The sequence below is a fragment of the Cupressus sempervirens genome, chromosome 10, assembly GCF_028749045.1.
Source record: "Cupressus sempervirens isolate cs-2001-9-10 chromosome 10, ASM2874904v1, whole genome shotgun sequence".
Classification (NCBI taxonomy): domain Eukaryota; kingdom Viridiplantae; phylum Streptophyta; class Pinopsida; order Cupressales; family Cupressaceae; genus Cupressus; species Cupressus sempervirens.
The window spans coordinates 313703952-313722871 of NC_143127.1; the positions used below are offsets into that span (position 1 = coordinate 313703952).

Genomic DNA, 18920 nt, shown 5'->3' on the forward strand with positions numbered 1-18920 from the left:
TCGTTGTAAGAAGAATATCATAAATACCAATGGTTGTGAGCCTCTAGAAAAGGGATCCCCAAGGAACAGAGTCAAAAGCCTTACAAATGTCTACAAAACAACAAGAGACTTTTGTAGGGTGATGCTGAACCTCCTCAATGATAGCTCGTAGTGTCAATATGTGATCCATAGTCTAGAAGTTAGTACGGAAACCAACTTGACCTCTAGACCGACATTTTCTCCTGCCAAGTTGTCTGGAAAGAATTGTATTTAGGACTGTGGCATAAAGCTCGGCAAAGCTATGCGAAATCTTAATGGTCTTGTAGTTGTCGAGGTCCGTAACCGACCTAGACTTATAGATCAGATAAATCACATGTCTTGACCATGAATTAGGGAACCCAATGCAAACCACTTTGTTGAATAGCACCAAAAGAAAGGAGCAAATAATCGTAATACCAAACTTAAAAATCTCTGCTTGAAATCCTTCTTCATTGGCGGCTTAACTGCATCTCATGAATTTGACGGCCTCACAAATGGTGGACGGAATAAAAAGATGGCCATGGGGTAGGGTGAAGGGGTAACTTGCCAAGGATATCGAAAAGAGTGGAGGCACGGGACACCAAAGAGTGCTTGTCATGGGTGGAGAGCAGGGTAGTGTGACAGGGTAACAAGGTATGTTGGAAGGGTTTTGTGTTGCAAACGAGCATGGCATAGAGGGATCTACATTGCAAAGCCATGAATGACTGCTTCTTGCAACAAAGAAGGTAGTGATATGAGGAACGCAATTGAGTATTGCAAGGGGAATAAGCAACGAAGGAAGCACGCAGAGAGCGGTGGAAAGACTTACAGTTGTCATCATATCACTAGTTCATGGGATAGGATTTCTGACTAACAGGGCTAAGAGGGGAGGGAGAAGTACGGTGGGGGATGGAGACCAGGGTGGACTCCCAAATACCAACAGCCAAAAGGTCAAACAAGGACAAAGTCTGGGAGGAATCTGAAAAGAGGTCGGGGGGAGAAGTTGTCTAAGGTGGAGGGTGTGAAGAGGTAACAGTCACACTTAGAGAAGTGGAAAGTGGTACGAGGGCTTGAGAGCAAGGACGGGGGATGGAGTGGGGAGAGTGAGGGCGGGGGTGGGGGGGGGGGTGAAGCAGACAATGAGGCTGAGGATGGAGCGGTTGGCTATAGGGAGGTGAGTGACGGTGAAGCGGCTAACTAAGGGGATAAAAGAGGCTAGCGTAAGAGCATAATCAACCACACTCGCATCCCCACAATGGGGCCAACAAGTGAAGAGAGTAGAATCCAAGCAGGAGAGGCCATTTAGGATCAACAAATCGGATGACTCATAGAGATGGAGGAGATGATGACCATGCCATGACAGATGCCCAAGGTAGTCTTGAGAGTGGCGCTGAAAATCCATACTGGCTGGATCAGTCTCCCGATTACAAGTCAAGTCTGACATGCAGTCATCGAGAGGGAATTTGAAGATCTCTAGTCCATGCATTGAAGTCACCCATAATGCTGATTTCACCGAAGCTCGAAAACTTGAAAATGCACTCGTACAAATTTGAGGAGGGAGCTCCATCCACTGGACTATGTATGGCATATGGAGAAGTGGCCAACGGGAAATAATTGACTGCTATAAAGATGTCTCTAAGATGGTGACCAGTGAGACTGATCCAGATCCCCTTAAATCTAGCTGAGGTCTTAGAGTGAACCATCGTTGTAACATTGACAAGGTCATCTCTGATCGAACAAGTCACACCCCCTGAAAAGTGGACACCACTAGATGCTCAAACCTCCTCTCTGTAAACAGATAGCCATTGATATCCAAAAAACCTCGAGAGAGGGTGGACTGAACTCTCATGAGTGTCCGTGACAACCAAAATATCCGTTGAACCAACTGGTTTGAAAATAGACCAGGTAATGACCAAAGAGTGTCATTACCATTCTATCGATTGACATGAAGAGAACCAGAGGAGCCAGTCTTTGTTCTCATCAGCTAGGAGGGGAATCCCGAATAACAACTCTGAGGTTTTGGTTTATTGCCCACTTCCCGACCTGTCTTGCCTTAGAAACCAAACCGCTAGAGTGTCTTAGCTCTGCAACTTGTGCTTTAGTGAGGGCCTCATCCAAAAATATCTTCAAAGGAAGAGTGAATAGTTTCCTCTTTAGTTAAGAGCCCGTAACCTATCGAAAAGTGAGAGGAACCAAAGAAAAAGGGTACCATCCGGTCCCGCCCAACTCCTACCTAAAGTGATATCTAAGATGCCTAGGTAATCTAGGAGGAAGGATTGTCCAACTGTCAAAGGATTAGTGGTGAAGCTAGGGAGGCCCTGGGCCTTGAGGTTAAGTTCACGGGCATGTCTCCAATGCTCCTCAGTAATCTGCTCCGAGACAATCTTTTCCACACCCACAAGAAGAGCAAATTCGGGTTTGGTGCAAATGGACGCCCAAGATTTGGCCTTCTGCTCAATCTCACACAAGAGAGAAGTGTGCTTGACCACGAGCTCATTTTGTTGTTCTCTGAAGGTGTCAAGGTCCCCTAGTTGCTCTATGACCGTGTCAAAGTGGGTTTTGATGTCAGCTGTTTCAAAAATGAGAGTGGTAGAGAAATTGCAGAGGGTTGACGAGTTGGAATCAACCTGCAGTTTAATAGCAGCGATGGTCTTAGAAAGTGTTTGGACTATATCCCTCAAACATTGGTTCTCAACCTCCATTTTGATGTGTCTATCATAAAGCCTTTGGTAAGTTAAGGATGGCACTAGTATAGCAGTGGAGGCTAGGACTGAGACAGAGCCAGGCACTGCGAGGAGAGACTAGGAGGTCCCATGGAGAGGCCAACAACAAAAACAAGAAGCTTGCAAGAGTCGCTGAAAGATGCAATGCAGGAAGCAGCAGGAAGCACAATTTGAAGTTATTTGAATAGCTACAGAAAAATAGTATAGACAGTAAAAGAAGTTGCCAAACCCAAGTTCGTTCAAACTCTACAGTCTGTGTAACAACAAGCAACACCACACATGAATAAGTAAAAAAACCGGCGTGAAAGCAAGAAAACCCGGGTTGAGAAGAAAGTGAATGTCTACAACACTATGCTTGCTAGGAAAGCAGTGATCACAGGAGCTAGTGTACCACTTCCTGAGAAATAGCGGACGCACCACAAACAAACACGGGTGATGGAAAGGAAACACTTCGCTCAACCAGCAAAGAGAAACTGAAACACTCTGCCGCTTGTGAACAAGGAAACCCATGTGGAAGCAAACACGTTGCTAACCAGTGATGCAACCAGGTTGCCAAAGATATGAAGCACAAAGGAGAGCCACTGGATTGGTTCACACAGTCAGAGAAGATCAGATCAAAACAGGGACACACCACACAGGCGAGCACATTTTCTGCAGGAGTTGCATGTTTTTTGATTTGCACACGAAAAGAAGATGAAGATTGGAGAATTTAGGATAGTAATGCATTAGTTGAACAATGAATGTGAACCAGTGATACTTGAACTTGATGCTCGGATTTTTTTTAATGTTTTGAATCTTTAATGTTGAACTTGTTACTTGAACTATATGATGGTATGAGCACTATGGTTACAACTTTATGGTGTTTTTGTTGTTCAATGTGTTTATGCTACTATGCTACATTCTAATTTTAACTCATGCTTCATAAATATATGTATATATATAATTTTAACATTTTTTTGTATTAACGAACCCAAACCCCTTTCCAAAATATTGACGAACTTGCAAACTGGTTCTTGAACTTCGAACTTGGAACCAAACTCGAACCGGTAACTTATATCAAAGTTGCAACCTTCAGTGTTGCCATGAACATTCAGAATATAATTTCTGCGCTGTTCAAAAGGAACTTCATTTCTCCATCATTGGAAATAATCCACAATTTGCAAGATCTTAATTTTTGAAATATTAAACCCTTACAAATTGATCTTCAACAGAGACTTCTCAAATTTACCTTTCTGAACCTCACAGGCTGGCAGGAAAGCCAACTCTGATACCACTTTAATATCCCCAACCGGATGTTCTCCCCAAATTTCTCTCAAATGATTTCTAAATTACAAACAGATAATTTTATGCAATAAATTACAAATTAAATAGTAAATAAACCAACAAATATTCAATTGAAGATCCTTAGAATTGTTATTGCATTATAGTAACCAGCAATACGATAACATAACAAAGTCCAATCTTAAATACAGTATCACCAATCAGATTGGCTAAACTAGGAAATGAACCTGTAATTCCAGATGTGAATTCCTCCATGAATTCACCACATAAGATGAACCAGTTTTGCATCCAATCCACCCAAGAAGCCTGAAGGTTTCCATCCTTAGGTTTTGAAAATGAAAACTGAAAGTTTCCAAGTTTCTCCAAGAGAACTGAAACCCAAACTGAATCCAAGCATTCCAATTGTGTCTCCCAAAGCCTTGAGGGAACCTATTATAATTTAATGTCAAGTTCTCTACGACAAGTAAATCCACACTCTCTTTTTAGTTTGGTTTAGGAGATAGTTAAGGATTCAGGGTTTAAGTATGTTAATTACTAAATGTATTATGAATTATATATTGTTTTCTTAAGTCAAATAAATTTGGTTCTGTAGTAATGAGTGTTAAAGATGGAAACTGACAGCCTATAATTGGGGACAAATAGTTAATAGAAATAATCTGGTAGAAATTTGAAAATGGTTTGAAGTAACCCATAGAAATCTAGTAGCACAGCTTCAGGCATAATAAACATAATAACTCTACATTCTTCCTGCAGCTCTTTCTGAGAAGCAAGTTGACAAAGGCTACAAACAACAAAGCGCCAGAAAGGAAGCAGCAAATTGAAAGCAAAGCCAACAAATAATTTTTTTTGTCTTGGGAGATTGCCTTTTGATCCAGATGCTCCTGCATCACTCACTTATGAAACACTAGATTTTGAGCAAATTTAACACAACCTGATTGTTACAAAACATAGCTGTAGGTTGTCTCAGTTTTCTCATTCCTGCTAAAATACAATGTAATTATATTGCTTTCTAAATAGCTACACATGTAGCGTGATATACTTCTTCTATGTGAGAGAGAGACAATGGTTTGGCTCTTACTTCCCCATGATATGGGACTAGATTCTAAAACAAAGACAAACCTGGAAGTGGATTTCCAATCATCCAAGAATCCTGCATATTGTGTGTTCATGTAGTCAGTCAAGAAAATTTCTTGCTTATATTTAGAGTGAATTAGAACTGAATTCGGGGATCTAATTTGTGAATTTTCCGTGTATCATGAGACATCTTATTACATGGGATATTTCCATGTATCCATCTCCCTGTTCTCAGAACTTGGAGAAACACTTCATATAAATGATCAATGTCCAAGAAAGCATTCAATTGTTGCATTTGTTTTGTTGACGTGGCGTTATTATTGAATTAGATATGGCCAAAGCTTTTTAGTAGTTTACCAATGCAATAAGGGGTGTTTCCTGCTTATTTAAGCTTGGTGGCACTTGCTAATTTTCACATGTTTGGCATGTGGCCGCGTGTTGTATGCTGGGTTCTTGTATAAATGCACACAATAACCTTAGTTGATAGTCAGTCTTTCTGCTTTTATTATTTATAAAAAGTGTAATTTATTTCCAGCAGCATTAACCAAGCAAATTGTGTATGAGCTTCTGATTGGTCAATCACATTTTAAATGATCTGGTATCAAGGGACTTGTCTTTTTTTGACTATATACCCTATAAAAATGTATCTATGTGGCTTCTGCTTGTGATAATATTTGTACTTGCCATATTTGCAGATCATCATCCAGTTCCAATTACACCAGATTATGGAGGGCCTACTGTTTGTTATGCAGATGGATTGGTGGATTTGCATTTGAACCGCTATATAACTGTGAGAGAAGGTTAGCCAATTTATTTCTCATGACAGTTTTAGAAGCTTTTCGCTTGGGTTATAGCGTGGATGATTCTTGTGTTCTCTCACTTGCATGTTATGTTTGTGAGCAGATCATCGAGAAAGCAAGACAAATCCATCTGCAACAATAGTTTCCGTCGAGCTCAGTGGGGGTCAAATGAAAGGTACCTCTCTAAAGATGTCAAAATCCTATATTTTGCTTAGGTTCATATTATGATTGGGGTTAGTTTTCCATGCAGAATGGAGCGAATCATCTGGTGTAGGTGTACTCGTAAATAAATCTGCAATCAAGGCTATCTTAGTATGGATTTGGTTGTCGATTAAGCCTAGTTTGAAAAACTAAATTCATCTGATTGTGTCTTGCTGGTTGTTTTTGCAGCTCCAGAGCCAACTATATTAGTCAGTGGTAATGATTTCTATGCTTTCCCCCGTCTGGCACCTGATGGAAGAAGGATGGCATGGATTGAATGGAGTCATCCAAACATGCCTTGGGACAAAGCAGAACTTTGGGTTGGCTACCTGTCTGAAGATGGGTGAGTGGTCAACTGATCTTGTGCATACTCTAAAAAAATTAAATATGGATAATATGGGAAAGATTTTCTTCTTTGCTCCAGTTTATGGAATTGTTTCTGTTGCAAATGTCAGACCATGTGATTTTGATGAACTTTTTAATGTTATTTATTTGGATTTCTTTTTTAAATTTATTCACAGGAAGATTGAGAAACGGGTCTGCATTGCTGGAAATGATCCAAATTTGTTAGAATCCCCAACTGAACCAAAGTGGTCACCACAAGGTATTGTTGTTATTCTGTAATAAGAACAAGTGAGAATATAAAAAAAAAATTTTGAAAGTTGAGCATTGTTCATCTATATATGGTATCATGTTTTAAGCTACACATACCTGGAATTTGATGTCGTAATGAAATCAATGCACAAATAATACTCTAATCTTTAGTATTTATTGTGAAAACCCATTATGGTTGTTGAAGATGCATGCACTAGGGCAAAATGTCAGTTGAGATTTGTTTTGGCACTGCCACCTAGAGAGATTAGCAGTCAATGTTTATCAAATTAATGAGCACTAACAGTAATTCCAATGCTACAATGAAGAACATGGTGCACATTAAAAATGAAATATTTTTGCAGGTCTTTACTTTGGCTTGTTTAAATTTAAGTCATAATCGATCTCAACTAAGCTCCTATCAATAATTAGAGAAACATAGTGTTAAAGATCTTATGTACTAGTTGTGTCGATAGTATATTTGTAATGTCCCCTTCCAAGATTACCCTATAATTTGTCCTAGAATTAAAAACTCAAATGAATGGGGAACATAACTTTACTTGGAAGGATGAAATATAAGAGAAATTTATTAATGTCCAATGAAAGATCACAAAAGGGGTCAAAGGGACTGCCGAGAACAATAGAAAGGGGGCCAAATGGTACACAAAGAAAGAAAGCAATAGCTAACATTAAAACAAAGAGGGGGTGGGGGGTCCAAGAGAAACCTCTTGAGCACTTCTAAGGATTTTAATCCATTGTGAAGATCCCCAAAATTGAAGGAGAGGCCATAGAACTAGCCAAAACTCTGGGATATCTTAGATTGACCTTGGAAGGGCCAAGGGGCAAGGCCAAGCTACAACTTGGTATTGTGTGTTGACTCGTTGAGTGAAGCCATGTGAAGAAGGAAGTAATGAGATAACAAGACTAAGCCGTTACTGGATTTCGGTGCTAGAGTATGTGGTTTCAGAGCCTAATAGTTTCCTGAAGATAATGGGAAAGGTACTGTTGATGTCAGTTTTGTACCACTACATAACATATAGCAATTGAACACTTGATATGGGATATCAAACACTCAATTCCTCTCTTGAAAAGTTAATACTCATGAAGACATGAGAAAAACTCCAATGTTCCTTACACCTGTGGATACTAACTTAGTTATCGATGTGATTTGCTAGTAATCACGTAGGTGGACTTACGTTGTTCATTCAAGGATGACTTGGGTTTTGGTATGATGGTGATGATGGTGGGTTTGTAAAATATATGAGTGTCAGAGCATGTTGATGGTGGTGATGATGGATGGTGTATTCAAATGACTTATGCCTTCCTAACTTTCTTAGAATGAAATCCAACTAATCAACTACTTGCTATTCTACTCCTACTCCTATGAATGGAAAGATTAGCAAATGGACGGGGATCAAATCTGATGAAAGCTAACCAGTGGCTCTACCTCCATAGATGCAATGATTCAAAGGAAAAAGACTAGTTTACCACACAAGGCTTCCCAACAAGCCACTAGGATGCTAGTGGCCTAGTTATAGATCCCTATCAAACATCCACTCATATCACCATGCAACTATCCGTCTACTCTTACTTAACAACCTTCTTGAAATAAAATCTACTTATGCAACTTCAAAGGAAATCTAATTCTAACTATTGGAAGTAGAAACCATGCAATAACACCAAATGTTCTTAATCACCATGCAAGTCACAACAATGATAAAGAGAGGCAATTTTGATATTATCTTAGCAACAATTTTCTTTGACCCTTTACAAATGAGAGCAAATGGCCTTATATAGAGGCCAAAATTTACAACCGACGTTAGAGATAAAGAGGCAAAACCAACGATCCAGATTGGATCTAGAAACCCTAATTAGGGTTGCCACCCCATCGGCCAATGAGAAGATGCCACCTCATCAATGGACCAATGAAAAAAAAGGAAAAGTGGCAACCAATGGTAAGGCACCAAAATGGTAGCCAATCAAAATCAGACACCTATCCTACCCAAGAAGAAGGAGAATTTGCCACTTGGGCTTACATCAAATGATCTTCTAATATAGTTCTACCCTTTTCTTTCATCTTTTTAGCCAAAGTGATGAACTTGACTAGCTTGTTGTTGACTTCCTTCATGGGAGGGCAAGGTGTATGCTTCATCTTGAGCTTAGCTGAATTCATCATGTTGCTTGCTGCTTGTAGTGTCTTCTCATGATCTTTCTCATATTCTTTTGCGTATTCGATAAAGGCATTAAGGGAGGCAAGGGTGCCCAAATGTTTCTTCTTGATGGCAACCTTCCCCAACTCATCCAATCTCGATCCAAATTCTATCTCATTGATGTTCTCCTCCTTGATATCTTCAAAATCAAGTGCCGCCCCAATGTTGCTTATCATGGTTGAAATGGAAGTATCAATGCTTGGGCTGTGCTATGCAATCTCATTCCACACTTCTTCAAGTATTCTCAATCTGATAGTCAAGGCAACAAACCAAGATTGGATCGTACTCAGTCCTCCTTCATCTACCAACTTGGCTCTTTCCAAATATTTCTCCGGTAGCTCAATGAATGCCTGTGGCCTGGGAATGGCTATGTCCTTGACTAGAATGAAATCCTTCCAGTCACCCTCAAATGTTATAAATTTATCTCTAATAGCCACTAATGACCTAAATGTCGAGACAAAGGAAGGCAAGAAATTTCACCCATCTTGGATTGTATCATAGATCCAATCCTTGACTTCATGCAATTGAGCCGATATCTCTTTTGTGTTGCTCTCGCTGTCTTGAGGAAGGGTTGCTTAGTGCAACTGTTGGATAGGTTGGCAATCTCTCCAATACTTGTTCTTGGCCTCCAACTTTACGATTCTTTCGTTTGCCTTCCACAACCTTTCTCTGATTGAAACGATGCCTTCCTGGATCTCCGCACATTCCATGTCATCCGTGATTCTTCCCAAGTTATGCTCTACCATCTCATATTCTTGAGACACAATCTCATCCAATGCCTTGTTAACTGTTGGTATAGCAATCTGAACCTTTCGGTGACCATCTTTGTCGCTCCTAATTACCTTTGCCACCGTTTTTGCAGTTTGTCTTTGGTTCTCGCTATCACTTTTTTCTACTAATCCTTGGATATCTTCAATTGTTTGGGCAGTCACTACCTCACCTCTTGGCATAAGCATTTGCCTTAACCATAGTGGTGCAGTGCATCTCCCCAAATTTGGATTTGGTTTGATTAGCAAAGCATCGCCAACAACCTTCGGGTGCCTGGCTCATTTCTTCAATATCAATTGGCCTATCCTCTTCTTCACTAGTGACTGCCATGTCATCTCCATGTTGATTCTCTGAGAGAGGAGAGTACTCGGTGCTGTCACTGTAACCACTTGATTCTGAATCAGAGCTCACCTCTATCGCGGTCCTTTGTCCTCTCGTATTATCCTCTTGGCTTCTAGCCTCAAATATTTTCAAATCACTTCCTCCAAATTTGCTCTTTCTTGAAATTCACTTTTCAATTTTCACTGCCTCTAAATCAAATAAAAGAGGTAGGACCCCATATAGAATTGCTTTTTGATTTTGCACTGTCCTAAGTTGCAACTATAAATTCTCTCTTATAATCCTAGCCCCATCAAATCTTTTCTTTCCATTTTCAATTTCATCAATAAAATAATACATCCAGTTTTCGAATTGCATACCTTGAGCTAAGCCTATGATCCGGCTGCGAAGCACAATGAGATCGCCATACTTTGATTTGAAATCTGACATGGTGAGCCTTGATGATCTGGTAATTCCCTTCTTGCCTTCACAAAACCAATTTTGCTTTAGGTGAATGAAGAAGGCCTCTTGATTATCCTAAAATGACTTGGTCGCCTGATCCATCATTACCACTGTCATGCCTTTGTACTAGGGGATATTAAATGTTTTTTCAACCACTTGTCCGCCGATGTTGGCTAACACTCTTCCCTTCATCAAAAATGAGGGACTTGGTAACAATATCAAACCAGGATGCACACTCCATTACCAATTTTGGATAAGCAAAGGTAGGAGGGAAGGCCGCCGCATGTACAATTTCGCTCTTGTAGATTTTTTTTGCCATGGGGGATTGCCCTTCCTTTAATTTGTCCTTTAACTGCATCATGTTTATTTGACCGATATTGGTATCACTTATTTGCTTCACTTTTGAGAAGAAGGTGGTCTTAGGCATCATGTCTTCCTTGTCTTTTTTGGTGTTCATTCCCTTTGGGTTCTTGCTTGCATTAACATCTACCATCCTAAACACTTATTTCTACCTCTTCGTTCTAGATGATATGGACTACACTTATTGATTTCTAACCTTCTTTCTATCGATGGAATCTAGCTTATTTCTGCCTGGCCAAGTCCTATCTCTACACTTATCAACCTCCAACCTCCAACCTAGGGGTGGGACGACCACTTATTTCTGCCTCTTCATTACCTTAGGATGGACTACACTTATATCTCCCAACTTCAACCTAGGGTGGTCTAGCTTATTTCTGCCTCGCCAAGTGTCCTACCATGAAATTTACACTTATCTCTCCAAACTTCAACCTATCAATGAGATGATGAAGTGGTGGATGATGAATGCAAGAAGAATATAAGGGAAACGAAACCAAGCAAGAACAAGGAGTGGAATCCACTTTTGAACCATTCTTCACCTATAAAATGAGTACAATTTTACCTTAATTTTGTCTTTTAGCAATAACTGAGCCTTCTTCAAGTTCGGTTCTGACCTTAGAAAATTCAAGCCTCATTGCAAAAAAAAATCAGAATTTTGATCTCTTTTAAACTGCCCATATTCACCCAAAAATCAGACCCTGGAGCATGTATCCTCTACCAAATTAAAAAAAATTGCTCAAATTTAGGTCAAAATTCGCAGCCTTTAGCAAGAAAATCAGACAACAAAATTGCCGAGCAAGAGAAAAGTTGAGATCTGCTTCAAATCGCCTAGGGCATTCACAGTCTTTTATGGAAGTAGGAAAAGATGCAAAGCAATGAAAATATCTGCTCCAAAAAAAATCGTCCAAGGCTGGAAAGTGCTCCTCCAAGAAAAATCGCCAAACATAGAAGAAGAGATGAGATTGGAATGAAGAGGTGAGAGAGGGGGGGAGCCCTCTTATACCACAATCTCCTTGCTCCCTCAAGCCGACTGACTAGCCCTATAGGAGAGAAAAATTAAATAAGTGCTTCATTAATAGTCCAAATTTAATGCCATGCTAAAATTTATTTTGCCCATAGTGAAATTTGCCTATTTAATTGCCGGTTGTGACCAAAAATTGCAAAATAAAATTAGGAAAACCTTGGAGATGTTAAAATTTTCATTTATAACGTTTTGGTAATTGAAGTATTACTAAAATCGGAATTAGCAAGCTAAAGTCGATTTTCAATTTTAATTTACCAATCTCTTTAAATATTTTAAAAATCTTCAAGGCAACTTTAACCAATTTAATGCAAAATTTTGCAATTAAGTCCACTTTCCATTTTGCAATGCAATTTTAATTTTTTACCAAAATAAATCATTTCTCTAGCATTCAAAATCGATTTTTCCAATTTAATTTCACTATCACAAATTTCCCTTTTCACTGAGAAAATCAAGATTTTCCAAAATAATTAAATCTAAAAAAAATTTCATTTTGAAAATGCTCAAGTCTATACAATTATATCCAATTTTCAAAATTTGTGTAAGTCCCATTTTTTTTTGCAAATTTAGCTTGTCGAATATTGTTCTAACCATTGAAAAATATGTTGCCTTTGAAATTTGTTTGGCCTAAGGATAAAATTACATGCTCCGGAAAATCAAGTTAAGACCAGGTGAAGAAAGAAACCCAACCACATCCCTCCTGGCCCGAAGGCGTACAAAGTGTAAAATTTTCAAATCGAAAACTTTTGGACAACTCTGGAAAACTTGCTAAGGCAATTGAAAAATTTGCAAAAATTTGCGAAAATTGCCAAGGCTTGCTCGAAAAAGGGGGTCCTCAAAAATTTTGGGGCAATGGTGTGAAAACCTCACAACAGGTACCTTTGCTCAGTGTATCTAATGACGATGGAGAGCAACCATGCATCCTTGAATAGGCAGTAGAACCTCTCTTTGATCTAATAGTATAAAGGGCAACAAAAGATGAAGTGCTCCTTAAACTCAACCTCCTCGATGGCGTAAAGACAACAAACCCTGTCAACACTCTTTGTCTAATGATTGGTCTCACACTAGAGTCGATGTTAGCCCACTCTAAAAGAACCAAGGGGGATCCAATGGGAATGTGACTAGTGGTAGGACACGCAGGTAGTGGTTTGTCCATCTTTAAGAAGTGCTCCACATAAAAGGCCATCTTAGGGCAAAGACCCCCATGGGGGTTGACCTAAACAGTATGAATAAATTGAATACATATGTCATCTCTAATACTTTTATTCAGATCTTGCTGCAAAGAGAGAAGATGGGGGGGGTCATCAAGAGAATACTAGGAGGGAGGGTGGTGATCCATCTCCAAGAAGGGCTGAAGTCTCTATGAACCAATCATGAGGCCGGCTAGAGAAGATAATAGGAGCAATAGGTTCTGGCGAATAGTAGGCGAGGTACATGTACCTATGATGCCCTTTATCCAAATCAATGAATCGCCAAAGGAAAAGAAGTAATTAGACTAGCTCAAAATGACATCCAACTCGAAAGGGGGAGCCCCAAACTTTGCAAAAACAATGTTGTGCGGATGGACTTCTTGCATTGAATAATGTGCTAAAGGAGGAGAATATAAACCCGCTCAACTAAAGCCCAACCAGAATCTAGCAAAGAAGAATCCCACACCACATAACTATAGAGAACAATGGGTTTGATAAGAGTATTTACAAGTGTCATCCTGGATAAAGTGTCCTAGAAGTGGTGCCAAAAACATTGTATCTCAAGGAGGGCCAAGGAACAGTACCCCTTATTTATTTGTGAGTGAAGGGCAGGTCTCATGCTAAAAGGAGGACTGCAAAACTTGACCACTAGGTATGTGTGCGAGGAACAAATCTCCACCTCCAAACCTTTGGAAAAGAAATGGAGTCAAGAAGTCTTAAGTGCATTGATTAATTGTGAAATGCCACAACTCTCAAAAGGTCACAAGACCATCCAAAAATCTTTGTAAGCTCTCTGGAAAGGAGGCCAAGAGAACATCATGCGCAAAAAATATAATAGAAATTAGAACTTGGTGGAGAAGGCGATCCCCCCTTCAAGAGTATGATCTTGGAGAAGCCTCACTTGCTCATCAATGTGGATACCAAATAAGGTAGGTGATAGGGGGTAATGCTACTTAACAACAATAGTGCTCTTGATGAAGTCTAAGAACTTAAAGGGATCTTGAGACGATCTAAAACCACCTTGCAGCCTCATGATAGTTGCTAGAAGAGTCTCAAAAATACCAATGTCTTGAAGCCTCTGGAAAAGGGTCGTCCTAAAGATAGAGCCAAAGACTTTGTAGTAGTCAACAAAGAAACAATAAACTGTCGAGGAGCGATGGAACGCCTTTTTAATAGTTCCTTGAATAGTCAAGATATGGTCCATAGTTTGATAATCAGGTCTAAAGTAGGTTTGCCCCTTAGCATAGATATTTTTGAGGGGATATTTTGTAACCGATAGTTTGTGCAAATTCAGTTGCAAAATAGGTAGACCATCCACAACGTATAAGACCAAGTCTCTCCTACCTTTAAGGGAAGGCTCCCCTTTCTCACCATTCCTTAGATCAACTCAAGGTAAGTAAGAAGTTGAGAGATTTTGTAAGGGATGTTATCAATATTTTGTCCTCTTATCTTTCAGGAAAGAATCCACTTACTTGCATAGCGAGTAATGGGCAAGATTAAATCTCTAAACTAACCTCTATTTAATAGCTGGAAATGATGATACTGATAAACCAACACAAACTCAAAGGCTGATTGAAAGCGTACCGATTTGGCTCTAAGTCCTGTTTTAATCTATTTTATAAGAATAACCTCTACCATTGGGGCACAAGGACTTCCAGAAGTAGGGAATTCTAACTATTTTTTGAGAATTTGAGATGGCCATATAAGTTATAGTCAAAGCTTCTAGTCTATGTATCACCACAATCGCTTCTAGTCAAAGCTTTGGCTCCGGTTGTTTCTTAACTCACTTTGCTCTATTATTTTAACATAGAAGAAACCATGAATTAAAGACAATATACAAAAATTACAGTCAAAGCTTCTAATTTGTGCTATCACAATTGCTTTCAATCAAAGCTTTGAATCCAATTGCTTCTTTTTATTCACTTTTTTTCCAAATTGGTACTACACAATCAAGGTTATGCTTGCACGAGTTTGGTAGAGCTTTCTTGCATACAATAAAAGATGATTTTTAGAATGAGAGGGACACTTCTTATATAGGAAAAAGGAGTGCGAGAAAGGAGAAAAAGGTGGGTGAAACTCAACCACCTTGACTCAGTAAAATTAGGAAAGAAGATTTATTGGATTATATGCACTAAAGGTTCGTGTAGTCAGATTACGTGCAATCGGATTACGTGCAATCGGATTAAAGGTAATCTATCTTATGCAACTACAACAATATGAAGAAAATGTTGGAACTACTAAATCATTTCTGTAGATTATCATCAAAGGCTTTGTACTTGGTGATGCAATCATGGATGATTGCCAGATGGACAATCTCTATATTTCGTGCCACTATATTCTCTTTGATGAATTGCCAATTGTCTTTTGAAAACTCGATGTGATCAAGTTGTGAATTCTCCCTTGTCAGATTTACACTAGAGTTTCCCACACTTCGAAAATATTCTCAATGATGTGCGGATGTAAACCTAGAACAACTTTCCCATCGACATCTTCAATTGATCTCTCTCTCTCTCTCTCTCTCTGATCAAAGTGCTTTGGTGCATTTCCACATGAACTCAAGCTCAAGGGGAGCCATTGGGAAAGTGGATACTAAATGAATTATTGGTTCCTTGGATTCGAAGCACGTCTTCATGACGAGATGTCTCTATTCTTTGAGGAAATTATGACATATCTTGAAGATTGCATTGCAACATTAAGATCCATGAGGACCCATGAGAGATGGGTGTTCGAAATAGAAACATGCAATCATCGATCCTTCTAGAAATATGTGCCTCAATCTCTTCCTCCAAGAATGTTACTGCAGGAAGAGGGAGATTGATATTAAGAGGGAGCCTGACATTTTAGGCAACCTTGAAAGAGAGGGAGCATATAGAGGATATGATTCAGTCAACCTTCGGTAATCTTGATCATATCAATTCAGAGAGAGTATACTGAGTTGAGATGGATTCTTTCGTGATCAATAAATTCTAGTAGTCAAGAGGATTGTGATTCTTAAATATATCTCGTAATTATGTGATTTTAATGGGCCTATCCCCTGCATACATCATGAGGAAGTGACAACTTCCAAATGATGTCACTTGTATTTGTAGAAGTTATTGTAAGGCGACGATCTTACAATAACTTGTATTATGAGATCAAAGAAATTGAGTTTATGGTGAATGCCTTTCATCTCAACATTCTAGAAGGCCATTACTCAAAGAGTACTTGGTAAATATCATTGATATTATGGGAGGCCAATACTCTTGATAGCAGATGTGATATCAAAACCTTTTGAGTACTTGTTGAATATCATTGATATTTTTGGAGGCCAATACTCTTGATATTAGATGTGATATAAAACCTTATTTGAGTACTTGGTGAATATCATTTGTTGATATTCTTGAAGACCAATACTTGTGATATCGAATGCAATATCAAATGGTGGAAAAATTCTGAGATATCCGTAAAATTTTTCATTCCTAGTATTACCAATGGTGTAATATCTGTCTTGTGTTTATCTTGCCTAGCTAAGAGGGAGTGTTGATATTTGATAGCTTGTGTAGAGTAAACATATATATATATATATATATATATATATATATGAGAGAAATTAATACTATATATATATATATATATAAAAATGATTAAATATATTATTATATTAATTGTTTGATTAACGAATAATCATGTTCCATTATGGAACATGTCTATGCATTTCCAAGTCTCAATATAAATCTAAGAGGATGCTGCATTTGGAACACACATACCAAATACAATGGCGGTGCTTAATACATTTCCAGCAGATCCTTGAAAAAATAACACAAGCCTTCTCCAAAATCAGGTTCTCCAAGTGCATTTGCATGTAGCAACCAAGATGTTCAAATTGAGTGAAGTTTTAAGGCAAATTGTGGTCTCCAAGTGCAAATGCATGTGCATGTATGAGCAAGATGTTGTTGCAACTTTCTTTCTCTCCAAATGTTTGATGCAAATAAGACTTAGAAGGCCCTAATGCATGCCTTCAAGGTCAAATCGTGGTCTTGGGAGCCAAATGCATTAGCACATTTGTATGTAAAATGTATGTATTTAGGGATTTTAGTGCAAATCACACTCTTAAGCTGCATATGCATGGATGCCTTGGCTGGAAAAGTGGAGAGAAATCCTCTAATTGCATTTGCATGTCAGATTTTTAAGTATTTTAGTGCAAATCACACTCTTGAGCACCCATTGCATGTTTTAAAAATGCAAGTATTTACTCCTTAGTACAAATCATACTCTCCAAGGTGAAACACATAAGGCAAAAATGCTTGCATTTGGCTCCTTAGTGCAAATCGCACTCTCCAAGATAAAACTCATGAAGCATATTGCATGAAAAAGAGGGTTCGTAGTGCAAATCACTCTTGGAGGCTCATGAGATGTAATGGCTTGGCTGGACAATATGTTTTCAAAGTAAATCGCACTCTCCAAGGGCCATTACATGTTTTAAAAATGTGCTTTTGGTTTGCACAAGTCAAATATTTCCACCCAAAGAGCAAGTCACACTCTCTTAAGGTGATTGCATGTTTTTATTTTATTTTTGCCTTTACCTGCAAATCGCACTCTTGGAGGGCGATTGCATGTTTTAAAAAATGCTTTTTGAAATAACATGCACTTGGGCATCCAAGGTAAATCTCACTCTCTAGATGCATTTGCATGCTTTAGTCATTTGCATTTGCATGCAAAAGGTAAATCTCACTCTCTAGATTTACTTGCATGTAACATGTTATTTGCATTTGTATGCAAAAGGTAAATCTCATTGTCTAGATGCATTTGAATGTAGCATGTTAGAAGAAAAAACATGTTGAGTTGCATTATTGAAGTGATCTATTTAGGACATGTTAAATTGATTATTGAGGAAATATCACTTAAAGGGGTCAAATATCATATTTACCATATCTAAACTAGCATTTCACTTAAATATTTTAAAATAAAACATTAAAGTAAATCTCAACATCAAACTATAAAGTAATAATGTGACTGATAAAGCAAGCAACTGAAAGTAATAAATAGACCATAAAACAACTCAACATCAAAATATAACATAAAGTGCACTATACTGACTCAAGTGATAAATTGAAGTCATAAAGTAACTTAAAAACATAACATAAAGTGTTTTTAAGTTATATTTTTCAAAAAGTGCAATTCAACATTAAAATATAAAATTAATGTTTTTAAATACACAATTAAGCTTGGAGTACACTTTTTGGACACTTAAATGGTTATATCTTTTGACTAACAAGTCTGATTAAGCCCTAAGATGTATCAAATCAAAGGGAAAATCGAAAGCAAGAGATTGAGGGAAATAAAAAGACTAAAACAACCCAAACAAACACTCAAAAATGCAGATAGGGACTTTAAAGGCCTCAAAAATCAAGCATAGGCTAATAAAATAAAAAAATGAAAAGGACTTGAGGAAAGCCTTCAGTAAAAGGATTCACTATAGGAATTGAGAATGATTGGTTGATCAATGTTGGTCAATTAAATAGTGAATTATCTTAGAGAGATGCAAAACTTAGTTGGAAAAGTTTTGCACTGTTATCTCCATTTTGTGGTGACAAAATATAGGACAACGGATATGACGCTCATCCAAATCTTTAGAAAGAAGAAATTGGAGAGTCGTGGCGTATAGTTTAGAAAAAGCGTGCCCAACCATGATGGTCGCATAAGAGTTAGGGTTTAAGGAAGGCTCACCTTGCAAACTAGATGGATAATGTGATTTGACCAAGATGAAGGGAGACCTGTGCCGATAACATGATTGAAGAGATCAACTAAGTAGGACCCTAGAATGATGAAGTCGTATTTGAATAACTTGGCTTCAAAACCCTCTTTATCTATTGCCCTGCTATAGTTCATTGTTTTAATAGGCTCCTTGATGGTGGTGTATGTGAAAAGGTGATAATAGGGGGGGGGGG

General features: G+C 38.4%; 1 protein-coding gene across 1 annotated transcript in view; it reads left to right on the top strand.

Annotated features, from left to right (window-relative positions):
* Window positions 1-18920, top strand: part of LOC149533879 (peptidase uncH-like) — a 169537-nt gene that overhangs the window by 60418 nt on the left and 90199 nt on the right. The window contains exons 3-6 of the mRNA XM_089805069.1: window positions 5771-5875; window positions 5979-6050; window positions 6266-6419; window positions 6598-6680. Of these exons, the coding sequence (XP_089661195.1) occupies window positions 5771-5875; window positions 5979-6050; window positions 6266-6419; window positions 6598-6680 (414 nt within the window). The remainder of the gene's footprint in view (window positions 1-5770; window positions 5876-5978; window positions 6051-6265; window positions 6420-6597; window positions 6681-18920) is intronic.